Here is a 13,671-nt window from a genome sequence, read left to right on the forward strand (position 1 = left end):
ACAAATGTCTCAATGTACGTGATACTTATGTGGAGAAATAAAGGTACATTCTATCTTTAATGTCACATTCTATATTTGGTCTTGAATTCTCTCCTCTGTTCACAGTCGCCTGGGGAAACTTATTTTCGGACTTCCCCTAGTAAATGGAAATAAACTAAATCTCTGTATCGACATATAAAGCTGTCTTTTTTTGTTGTTTCCTTCTTTTTTTACTTATTTTCAGGGACAAAGGTGCGTCATATACTCCGGCAAAAACGATACTTCAACTGTTATAATAAATATAATATTTATTTCTTTTTACAAAATATTTTTCTTTTTATAGGTACAGAGGGAAACTTGTTATACACATAAGTACATGTGTAAGAGTTTGCAATGAATGAAGAAAGAAAGTTCCAAAGAGGAAACAAAACATGAGAGCTTATATTTTTATAAATGGTAACCTTACATACACTGAAAATATTATAATCAGTGTATTGGCTTGTATTCAGAGGCAATTTTTTGTAAGAGAATTTAATGATACATACCTACCATTACATTTTAGTATGTAAACAAACATTGACAGAAAATACAGTATATGATGTAGGTTAACATCTCAACATTAATTCACCCTACATTGTTACGTATGAATAGTTTTGTAAAGAATTCAGTAAATATAATTGAATTGATGTCTCAATATGTATATATTAATGCCCATTGCGTATCCATAGTTTAGACGTTGGTACTTCCATTAGACCCAGCTTCAAACTACTGTATATAGTCAATATCAATAGATAAGGTTGTATCGAGCTAAGTACAGTTGAGGTTCCTGAAGACCTTACTGGTGAGAAGGATGAGATGACGTGAAGTTCAGAACTAGTATGTTGTGATGTCTAGGTTCAGTGATTTTGAGGTGGTTTAGAATTTAAAATGTGTGCTTTTAAATTTAGTGAAAGTTAAAGTTGAAGGGTTACAATGCAATAAAGTTCAGATTGAATGCAATGTAAAGTTCAGTTCAGTCTTTAGGTCTTGAGGCTTGAAAGTTTAGGTTCAGTAGTATTGTAACATTAAATTTTGAGGTTGCATGGTATGAGGTTCTGGTCAAGATGTGTTGTCTGAAGAACATGAGGTTCAAGATGTATAATGCCATAGCAAGTCTGGGCTGAGTGGCATGAGTGGAGCCTGGAGAAAGATAGATTAACATTCGGTGATAAGTTTAGTGTCAATGGTGTTTAGTGTTAATATTTTGATGTTGAGGAATTACCGTATGATGTATAACTTAGAAAGAGTATCTGTCAGTCTTAGATGTAGTGTGAAGCATTTGTTCGGTTAATATTGAGGTCTATAAAGGTTCTGAGATTTAAAGTGTTATTACGTAAGGAATTATATTAACTATGGTTAATTTCAGACAAGCTGACAGGAAATCAGAACAACTTTTCTCTCTACCATCCTTACATACGTGGACTGATAAGCGTAAATTTCCGTGTTCCTATTTCCATCACCAATCCTCGTATGTGGAAGTATAGAATGTATGTTAAAATTTCTAAAGAATAAATTATAACTTTCATAATAGCTCTATATATCGTATTTTAAAATACTTTATTGCATTTGTCTATAATAGTGACATAAGTAAGACATCTCTTAGGATTATAGCAGTGATGTCTTTCAGTTTAAAGTCCCACAATTATACCCTTTAGGCTAAAGAAGACGATAATTAAGGCAAGTGAATGATGATGGAAGAATTGGTGGAATGCTAATATGGGAGGAAACGGTAGTACCCCGAGAAAACGATGTTGTGCACCACAAACTTATTTTTCCAGGGATCGAACGTGGTACCCCGTGATCAGCTGTCGTCTTCGTGGTAGTTCGTGGTTGTAAAATCATGTTTGAATTTGCACACGTAGACAGTTTTGGGAATTGAATAGGTACTTATTGCATTCATACAATAATTCGTGTTAATATGCAGTTCAGTTCAAGTGAAAATGCAATCTGTATGGGAAAAAGTGTCAGACATGCTAATTGCGGAACTTGAAATGATAAGAAAAAAGGTGCGTGGGTCTCACTTGGCCCTCTATAAAGAGATGTTCTTACATTAAAAAGAAAAGAAAAGATATAGGTAGAATTTCAACAGATTTTGGTTTGATTCACAACCTCTTTCAACTCTTAAATTATAATTAACTTTTTGACAAAATAGCTGAACTGCTCGTTCTTAACACGGAGATAATAAGTTGACAGAAAATATTTGAACGCTCCATAGATACGCGATTTAATGATAGTGTAATATGGATAGCCTTATTTTATTTGTCTCAGAAAGTTTGAACGTTATAGCTCTTAGAATGCAAAATAACATTATAAAAACTCAGCTCAAGGTAGGTACTAACTATGTTTCAAAAATAATTCAAATAGTTTCTCCGTGATGCCATCATAAACAACAGGTAAAATTACTTCAGTGTAAAGGAAATTATTATAGAAGACACCTCTCGTAAAGTGCATGTTTTGTAAAACGCTAAACACACATGTCCACTTATCTTCATGAATAGTTTATAAATCGAGTTTTATATTCTTAACTTGAAAGGATCGTGAAAAAATCAATTTTGCGCATAAATTTTGACCTCTTCCCTTAGAGTATCAAAGTAACATGGCAAAATCCTAGTTCAAGATAGCTGATAACTACAGTATACCCAAAAATTAATTTCAAATGATTCAGGAGTTTCCCCGAGACGCAAGCATAAACAAGAACCTTTTCATTTTTATATAATAAATGAGAGCTTATTCTTAGAAATTCAACTTAAAAAAAAAAATAGATTAAACTTTACCTTCAGTGCATAAATAATAAAATAATTCTTTGAAAGACGACAAAAGTTCCAAATTGAAATAGTTGGTGGCAGATTTTGATAGCGGCCAAAAGAAATACCAATGCCTTCTCATGAATAGGTGAAACAGAATTAATGTAAAAATTTTACTACGTCTTTTTTTATATATAAAAAAGTATCTCCCTGTCAAGATTAGCATCTTGGTTTCCACCAATAGCAAAAAGCTGTGGAAAAAGAGTGTTTTTTTTTTATTGCCTATCAGCTTATCTGAAATGAATTATAGTGTTAAAATAGCTAATGTTATGTCAATGAATGTCGTGGTTCAACGATTACAATATGAGATGAAGTTGTGGATAAATCGTGGTAATATGGTGATTATTTTGAGTTCGAGGGCTTGTCAAGTATCTAAAAACACTGGTGTTACGGGGATATTTTGTTACGTAAAGTTTAGATTGAAGGGTATTGGGGTGCCTCAAGCTCTTGAAATAGAGAGGTTACCATGTAGATAAAATTTAGGTTACATGTACTTTGAGATTGAAGAAATACATGCAGTACATTGTTAATGTTCAGTGATATTGACGTGTTAAGTACTTTGGAAATCAGGAGTTAGAATGATGTGTGTAATTTCTTAGGTCCTTTCGAGATTGCTGAAGGTATTCAAATAACGTGCTCATTATGTGATGTGAACCACTTGTCGTGTGGTGCTATGATGACAAGTTTTTAGAGATTCAGAAGTCATAAATTAGTGAGAAAATTTTGACAAATACCTGTCTTTCAACTAGTAATGTCTTTTGCCATTGGAAGTTGTTATTTAACAAGAAATGTGTGTTTTATAAATAATCTGTATTGATTTGCCTTATAGGAGTCGCATCTTGAAAGTCATTCATTTCAAAAATTTTAAATGTCAGAGGAAATTTGGTAAATTAAAATAAATTTGATATTCGTAGACAAATTGCTAAAAATAGCGATGAAATATAATATTTATAGAAAAAATACATTTAAAATCAACTCTGTTGGCATCTTCTAAAAATAATTTAAATTGTCTTGTTGTAGCAAATCCTTTAGTGATGGTCTGAAAAGAAAGCACAAAAAGATTATAAACAAAGTGATATATTCATAATTCAGTCTTAGATTATGTACAGGCAGTTATCAAAATAACGGAAACATTTGTAGTTGCAATAAATAATATTATAGGATGGTAACGCTGAGGATGCTTGTACACTGCCTGGAAGTTGTAAGTAGTATTTTCGTTTCTAGTACGTCACGCAGGGTAGAGAGTGGTATGTGTGGAAGCGGACAGATGGTGCAGATCCTCAATGGGAGACCTCTCTAAGCTTGAGAGAAGCCAAAATGTAAGTGCGCGATTAGTTGATGAAGAATGATACTAAAGGTAATAACAGCCTACAGATTTCATGGCAAAACAATATCGGATAGAAGAGAAGCTTCGGTGATAAGAAACGCCGAGCATTGAAAAGGTATTGTCACCAAGTACAGGAAAGAGAATGAGGCAGAACGTGACTGCGAAACTCAGTCGCCACTTTAGAAGACCTTTTGTAATAATCATATAATCTCTATGGATGCGCACGAATCGAGTCGAGACAGAATTTTTCTGAGAAAATTCGAGTCAAGACACAGCTCTTTCAATAGAAAAATATACGTTTTTCGAGTCAAGACATCACTTTTACAGCACATTTTCGAGATGAGACAGCCTCAAATCTTGTCTCGTGTGCATCCCTAATAATCTCAACATCAGCGGTCGGGTTGCAAACCGTGGTAATTACGAACAACGTTTCAAAGCAGAGAAAATGGTGCCTACAATATATGCAAATTGGATTGTCGACAGTTGGAAACCTGTAATATGGTTTGATGTTTCCTCGTCCGCCTTATTTCAACGACAGGCCATGTTTATGTATTTCAGACGCCCAAGGAAGCTTATGATTCGAACTGCTTCCTGCCTGGTGTAAGACATAGCCTCGGTTCTACACTGTTTTGGGTTTTTGTTCCCTGATATTTCCGGCGCCTCATGATTATGTTCACAGGCAGCATTATTGACAGGAATAACATGGATATTTTAGGTAATCACATCCATCTTATGCTTCACACTTTGCTCCCGGTGAATGATAATTGAAATCTTCTAAGATAACAATGTGGAGCTGGAGTTGTTGAAGCTTGGTCAAATGAACATTGTACCAAACTACAACACATTCCTCGGCAGATTCAATATCCAGGCTTCAACGTTATTGGACACCTATGAACAGTTCGTCAATTCACAATATGGAGTACTTATCTTCCTTCATGGGAACGAAATATTTTTAGTTTTTCGTCCCACGATTATGAGATGTAGACTAAAAGAGACAGTAATGATGAGAGTGAATGAAATTAGTGGGAGAAAACGGGAAACCCCCGAGAAAACCCACACACATGGTGTTTGTCCACCACAAAGCCCACTTGGCACAATCTGCAATCGAACTAGGGACACCACGTATGCTCTATCACTGTACCATGGCAGTCTCCAAATATCATCCTTTACTCTGATTGACGTAACTGAGTTCTACACTTCATGAAGAATAGTAAAACATTCCTCTAAACATCATTCCTGATTTCCAACCTCAATTAGGCCTACAATACGAATATCAGAAATGCTTTGCTGAATAGCGATGAATACTGTGCCATAGTAAGCACAGGTGTTTCCATTATTTTGATAACACCTGTATGTGTATGTTACACTAAGTCTTTTAAATAAATTATCTATTATAAATAATAGTTAACAGCTTACTATTTTGTGTTTTAGAAACAGCTGTTGTTGAATATGCTTATCAGACAAAAAAAAGGCATGTGTACAAACTTATCTATACTGTAAAAGATCCAACCCATTAATAGTAAGCATATATCTTCCATAAACAACATATATCTCTTTTGAAGGTCTATTTTCATTACTGATACTAACATGAGATGTATGTCTACATTTCAAAGTGTAATCTGAATTACGTGTTCTCCCTTCGGGTATCGAAACTGTCTTCCTCATTAAAGACAAGGACATTAACCATTCACCACAAATAAAATTATATCTAAACTTTTCTGTTCCATCTTTATATTGTTTTCCCCATATTTTACTAGATAACCTAATGTAATCTAAAAAAAAAAGGTAACCTCGTATGAACGACATAGATCAACTAGGTGCGTGGTTGTAGTGAAAGGAGACAGACAGAGGACAGAAATAATTAATAATTACATGTAGCCAGGGTTTTCCTTCACAGTCATTTGCAGAGGGCAGGAGTGAGCAATTGTCTCTTCTGAATTTCAAAAACACATACATACTACGTTTAATGGATTACGTAGTAATATACTTATGAAAGACGTGAAGTTCTTATATGGATGCAGAACCTTGCACCTTCTAGTTATACCTGAAATAAGATGCTCGTGCTTTTTTTTTTTTTTTTTTTTTGCATCAAAGAGAATAGAAATTTAAAATAAATTTATTCATATTGATTTTAATTTTCCTTGACAGGCAACAGTATTGTTCACCAACAAGATTTCATATTTACTTATTAGTACACAAACTATTTAAAAAAGTATGCGTTTTTCAAATTCAGCGGGAACAATCACCCCTGCTCTCTCCAAATGACTCCCCTATCACGCAGATACTAGGTGACAAGATTATTTATATTCTTAAAGATAAGACTAATTTTACGAGGGTGTATCCAAAAGTTTCTGGTCGTCAGGTAATAAACCTTTCATTGCATGTAGTGCCATCAATGGAAGACGTAATGTATCAATTTGAACAGCCTAGCTGACTCACTTCGTTGGAAAGAGTTGTTTCGATCAGTCGCTGTCCGTTAATCTCGCATAATGAACAACGGTTTTCCAGTCTACACGGCTTTGTTGCCACGGGTGCAGTGAAAAATCTGGGTTGTATGGTGGATGCTGAATTTTCTCGAAGACTGGAAACTTGGAAATACTAGCCATGTAGACTGGAGCATTGTCATGCATTATACGAGCTCAATGCACAGCGATTGATTCAAATGATTGTCTCCAACGAACAGAAGCAACTAGACAGCAGTGTCCGTAGCTTAAGGGAAATTTCTCTAATCTAGGGAAATTTCGGAGGTAAATTTAGCAAAAAAAGGGATTTTTCTATAAAAGGTGAAAATCCAAGGAAATTCTCGCGCTGACTGATAGTAGTAGTAGGCCCCCCCGTTCGCCCGAATGACTCATCCTCACTCTCTTTTATGACCGGGGTGAAAGGTCAATGACCTTGGAACGGGGTCAATGACCTAGGGGTACATAGGACCACCCCCTCTAAATTTTGGCAGGGGTACCATGGCCCACCCCCTAAATTTTGGCAGGGGTACATAGGACCACCCCCTTAAATTTTGGAAATTGCCAAATCTAAAAATTTGGTGTGGTAGCCTAGGACCATAGTATGTACCCCTATCAGTATTGGGTGTCTATGTCGTTCCCTTTTATGGGTAAAAAATTGCCAAAAATTCAAATTTCGGGGGGTTTTGACCTAATTTATCCCCTTTGATGAGGTGTTATTACCTTATATAGTTATATGGGCGTATACAGGGGTCCATTCCCTTTCATAACATATGTGTAAATTAATGCACCCCTTGAAAAATTTGGGAGGGGTACCTTGGCCCACCCCTTAAATTTTAGAAATTGCCCTATTTAAACATTGGGTATTATAGTATAGGACCCTAATATGTATTATGATAAATTTGGATGGTCCACCTCGTTCCCTTTTAGGGGTACAAAATTGCCAAAATATAAACGTAAGCAATACGTAGTACCACGTGTTTGGTTTTGACCTAAGTTATCCCCTTGGATGAGGTCCTATTACCTTATATGGTTATATGGTAATGTATAGGTGTTCATTCCCTATCATAAGACATGGGTATATTGGTGCACCCCTTTAAAAATTTGGGAGGGGTACCTTGGCCCACCCCTTTATTTTTAGAAATTGCCCAATTTAAACATTTGGTATAATAGTATAGAACCCTAGTATGTATCACTATAAATTTGGGTGGTCCACCTTGTTCCCTTTCATGGGTACAAAATTACCAAATTTTAGTACAACCACGTGTTTGGTCTTTTCACCTAATTTATCGCGTTTGATGAGGTGTTATTATCCTATATGGTTATATGGTTATGTATAGGGGTCTATTCCCTATCATAAGACATAGGTACATTTGTGCACCCCGGGAGGGGTACTTTGGCCCACCCCTTAAATTTTAGAAATTGCTCATTTTATATATTTGGTATTATAGTACTGGACCCTAACATGTATTATGATAAATTTGGGCGGTCCACCTCGTTCCCTTTTAGGGGTACCAAATTGCCAAATTTTAGTACAACCACGTTTTTTTGGCCCAATTTATCCTCTTGGATGAGGTTCTATTACCTTGTATGGTTATATGGTTATGTATAGGGGTCCATTCCCTTTCATAAGATATGGATATATGGTGCACCCCTTTAAAATTTGGGAGGAGTACCTTGGCCCACCCCATAATTTTGGAAATTGCCCAATTTAAACATTTGGTAGGACGAAACAGGAGAAAACATGTTCCCTTTTAGAGGTACAAAATTGCCAAAATATAAACGTAAGCAATACGTTGTACTACGTGTTTGGTCTTTTGGTCCAATTTATCCTCTTGGGTGAGGCCCTATTACCTTATATAGTTATATGGACGTATACAGGGGTTCATTATCTTTTATAAGATATGGGTATATTTGTGCACCCCTTTAAAATTTGGGTGGAGTACTTTGCCCCACCCCCTTCAATTTTGGAAATTGCCCAATTTAAACATTTGGTATAATAGTATAGGACCCTAATATATATTATTATATCCCTTTTAGGGGCACAAAATTACCAAATTTTACTACAACCACGTATTTGGTATTTTGGCTCATTTTATCACCTTGGATGAGGTCCTATTACCTTATATAGTTATATGGACGTATACAGATGTCCATTTCCTATTATAAGACATAGGTACATTTGTGCATCCCTTTAAAAATTTGGGAGGAGTACCATGGCCAATCTTTTAAATTTTGGAAATTTTCCAGTTTAAGCATATACTACTGGACTCTAACATGTATCATGATAAATTTGGGTGGTCCACCTCGTTCCCTTTTAGGGTACAAAATTGCCAAAATATAAACATAAGCAATATGTTGTACCACGTGTTTGGTTTTTTGATCCAATTTATCCTCTTGGATGAGGACCTATTACCTTATATGGTTATATGGTCATGTATAGGGGTTTATTCCCTATCGTAAGACATAGGTACATTTGTGCACCCCTTGAAATTTTTGGGAATGGCACCTTGGCCCACCCCTTAAGTTTTAGAAATTGCCCAATTTAAACATTTGGTATAATAGTACTGGACCATAATATATATTACTATAAATTTGGGTGGTCCACCTCGTTCCCTTTTAGGGGTCATTTTGTTCCGCTTTAGGGGTGAACATGGATACCTTCCAATCGTCCCGAGTTCGATTCTTGGTGCTAGTTTCAGGAAATGTTGAATTTAACGTCTCCGCAAAACGATGATGATGAGAAGTGATAGGACGAAACATGAACTTACTTGATTGAGGATTGAAGCAGGGACCTCACACATTAGTGACAAACGCGGATGGGATGATGTGATTTTGGACCTAATTAGTAACTCTCGTTTCCGTTCATGGATTAAATAAAAAGATGACTCTTTGCTTAAATCTGATTAGTTCATTGTTCGAGCGATTTTTAAACGCTCAGCGTTTGTTGATCAGTAAGCGCTTCATTGATGGAAACAATGTTGCCAGATTTTGAAAATCTAAACTGCTCCGATTCTTTTTCGAAACGGTTCCGCTGAGTGCAAGAATTTTTCAAAACTAAAAATTTTAAAAACTAAAAATTTTCAAACTAAAAAAATTTAAACTTTTCAAAAAAATTTTTCGAACTAAAAAATTTCAAATAAAAAAATTTAAACAAAAAATTGTCAAACAAAAATTTTCAAACTAAAAGATTTCAAATAAAATTTTGAAACAAATTTTGAAAATCTAAAATTTTTAAAACTAAAAAATAAAATCAAACTTTCTGGAACGAAATTTTTTAAACTTAAAATTTTCGAACTCGAACCGAATTTGAAAACTAAAAAACTTTTCGAACCAAATTTTCAAACAATTTTTTTTCGAACTCAGAAAGTTTCAAACTTAAAACTTGCAAATCAAAATTTCAAACTAAAAAAGTTTTCGATCTAAAATTTTGAACTAAAAAAATTCGAACTCAAAGTTCTCACTAAAAATTTTCGAACTCAGAAAGTTTTAAAATCAAAATTTGAAACTCAAGTTTCGAATTTAAAATATTTTCGAACTACAATTATCAAACTCAAACTTTTAGAAAATCTTAACAGAGATTGAAAGTGATCACTCGTTTCGCGAGCCGTAACTTTTAGTAATGTAACATAGTTTACGGTTTAAGATTTATATTGTCTTGAGAACGATTGAGTTCGTTTATGTAATGAACCCGTTGGCCAGCCATAGCCTGATTTCACATCGTAGCTCATGAAAGCAATCTTGTTGTAGTTGTGTAGCCGTGACCATTTTTCTGGACATAGCCTGTACGATCACCAGGAATGAAATACTACTTAGTTTAGCTACCATTAAGACGTGATTTAATAAATATTAGCCACATTAACACTTGAACTTGTATGAAACGAATAACAGCTTACTGATCAAAGCACAGAACGAAAAAATGCTAAGATGGACAGAATTTCATTCATGTGATGTCAAGCGCGGAAGTATTTCCTTACCTCTCATTCCTCTCACTTGAAGGTCAAGGTGCTAATCAGCATTTTCCAGGTTGAATGCATTACAATAAAAAAAAATCTTTCCTTAAGCCCATTTGAGATTTCAGTGGCTAAGTCCAGGTTTGATTTTTGGCGTTATTATTACGGGTTTAAGTACACAACCCACAGAAGTACGTTCAAGTCTTATACAGCCTAAGGTCATAAACGCTTTCCATCTTATACGTAAAATAGAAACAAATATTTGGTGTTTATAGCTACATTTATGATGATTCGCATTTCACTTTGAACTGTAGGTCCACGTCCTATACAGCCTCGATATTGTTAAGTCAACATAAAACATTTATGGTGGTTCAGATTTTATCGTTCACGTCTTATGCAGTCTAGGAACACAAGATTTACGTCCTCGGTACTGTCAAGAGAACAAAAAACACTCGTGGTGGTTCAGAGAAATGAAATTAAATCTTTGAGTTTTACGTCTTACGGTTATGATAACTAGGCTAAAGAAGACGATGATGATGAGAATAAAATGTAATGATGGATTAAATATAGTGGGGAGAACCCTGAGAAAACTCATGCACACGGCTTTTTTTTGTTCACTACAAAGCAACTTGGCGTTAGCTAAGATCGAACCAGCGACCTTACACACCTCTGTCATTGAGTCATCACGACGTAAAACAGATAATGAAATTCATATGAATGAAATTCTGTCCATCTTAGCATTTTTTCGTTCTGTGCTTTGATCAGTAAGCTGTTATTCGTTTCATACAAGTTCAAGTGTTAATGTGGCTAATATTTATTAAATCACGTCTTAATGGTAGCTAAACTAAGTAGTATTTCATTCCTGGTGATCGTACAGGCTATGTCCAGAAAAATGGTCACGGCTACACAACTACAACAAGATTGCTTTCATGAGCTACGATGTGAAATCAGGCTATGGCTGGCCAACGGGTTCATTACATAAACGAACTCAATCGTTCTCAAGACAATATAAATCTTAAACCGTAAACTATGTTACATTACTAAAAGTTACGGCTCGCGAAACGAGTGATCACTTTCAATCTCTGTTAAGATTTTCTAAAAGTTTGAGTTTGATAATTGTAGTTCGAAAATATTTTAAATTCGAAACTTGAGTTTCAAATTTTGATTTTAAAACTTTCTGAGTTCGAAAATTTTTAGTGAGAACTTTGAGTTCGAATTTTTTTAGTTCAAAATTTTAGATCGAAAACTTTTTTAGTTTGAAATTTTGATTTGCAAGTTTTAAGTTTGAAACTTTCTGAGTTCGAAAAAAAATTGTTTGAAAATTTGGTTCGAAAAGTTTTTTAGTTTTCAAATTCGGTTGGAGTTCGAAAATTTTAAGTTTAAAAAATTTCGTTCCAGAAAGTTTGATTTTATTTTTTAGTTTTAAAAATTTTAGATTTTCAAAATTTGTTTCAAAATTTTATTTGAAATCTTTTAGTTTGAAAATTTTTGTTTGACAATTTTTTGTTTAAATTTTTTTATTTGAAATTTTTTAGTTCGAAAAATTTTTTTGAAAAGTTTAAATTTTTTTAGTTTGAAAATTTTTAGTTTTTAAAATTTTTAGTTTTGAAAAATTCTTGCACTCAGCGGAACCGTTTCGAAAAAGAATCGGAGCAGTTTAGATTTTCAAAATCTGGCAACATTGTTTCCATCAATGAAGCGCTTACTGATCAACAAACGCTGAGCGTTTAAAAATCGCTCGAACAATGAACTAATCAGATTTAAGCAAAGAGTCATCTTTTTATTTAATCCATGAACGGAAACGAGAGTTACTAATTAGGTCCAAAATCACATCATCCCATCCGCGTTTGTCACTAATGTGTGAGGTCCCTGCTTCAATCCTCAATCAAGTAAGTTCATGTTTCGTCCTATCACTTCTCATCATCATCGTTTTGCGGAGACGTTAAATTCAACATTTCCTGAAACTAGCACCAAGAATCGAACTCGGGACGATTGGAAGGTATCCATGTTCACCCCTAAAGCGGAACAAAATGACCCCTAAAAGGGAACGAGGTGGACCACCCAAATTTATAGTAATATATATTATGGTCCAGTACTATTATACCAAATGTTTAAATTGGGCAATTTCTAAAACTTAAGGGGTGGGCCAAGGTGCCATTCCCAAAAATTTCAAGGGGTGCACAAATGTACCTATGTCTTACGATAGGGAATAAACCCCTATACATGACCATATAACCATATAAGGTAATAGGTCCTCATCCAAGAGGATAAATTGGATCAAAAAACCAAACACGTGGTACAACATATTGCTTATGTTTATATTTTGGCAATTTTGTACCCTAAAAGGGAACGAGGTGGACCACCCAAATTTATCATGATACATGTTAGAGTCCAGTAGTATATGCTTAAACTGGAAAATTTCCAAAATTTAAAAGATTGGCCATGGTACTCCTCCCAAATTTTTAAAGGGATGCACAAATGTACCTATGTCTTATAATAGGAAATGGACATCTGTATACGTCCATATAACTATATAAGGTAATAGGACCTCATCCAAGGTGATAAAATGAGCCAAAATACCAAATACGTGGTTGTAGTAAAATTTGGTAATTTTGTGCCCCTAAAAGGGATATAATAATATATATTAGGGTCCTATACTATTATACCAAATGTTTAAATTGGGCAATTTCCAAAATTGAAGGGGGTGGGGCAAAGTACTCCACCCAAATTTTAAAGGGGTGCACAAATATACCCATATCTTATAAAAGATAATGAACCCCTGTATACGTCCATATAACTATATAAGGTAATAGGGCCTCACCCAAGAGGATAAATTGGACCAAAAGACCAAACACGTAGTACAACGTATTGCTTACGTTTATATTTTGGCAATTTTGTACCTCTAAAAGGGAACATGTTTTCTCCTGTTTCGTCCTACCAAATGTTTAAATTGGGCAATTTCCAAAATTATGGGGTGGGCCAAGGTACTCCTCCCAAATTTTAAAGGGGTGCACCATATATCCATATCTTATGAAAGGGAATGGACCCCTATACATAACCATATAACCATACAAGGTAATAGAACCTCATCCAAGAGGATAAATTGGGCC

At 34.7% G+C, this 13,671-nt stretch overlaps 1 protein-coding gene across 1 annotated transcript in view; it reads right to left on the reverse strand.

Moving 5' to 3' along the window:
* Positions 1-290: 290 nt before the first annotated feature.
* Positions 291-13,671, reverse strand: part of LOC145666348 (neuroendocrine convertase 1-like) — a 351,242-nt gene continuing 337,861 nt past the window's right edge. Inside the window, exon 15 of the mRNA XM_081733482.1 lies at positions 291-3,861. Within this exon, the coding sequence (XP_081589608.1) occupies positions 3,813-3,861 (49 nt within the window). The 3' untranslated portion in view covers positions 291-3,812. The remainder of the gene's footprint in view (positions 3,862-13,671) is intronic.

This window comes from Thermobia domestica, chromosome 12 (assembly GCF_964235325.1).
Source record: "Thermobia domestica chromosome 12, izTheDome1.hap1.1, whole genome shotgun sequence".
Taxonomy (NCBI): Eukaryota; Metazoa; Arthropoda; class Insecta; order Zygentoma; family Lepismatidae; genus Thermobia; species Thermobia domestica.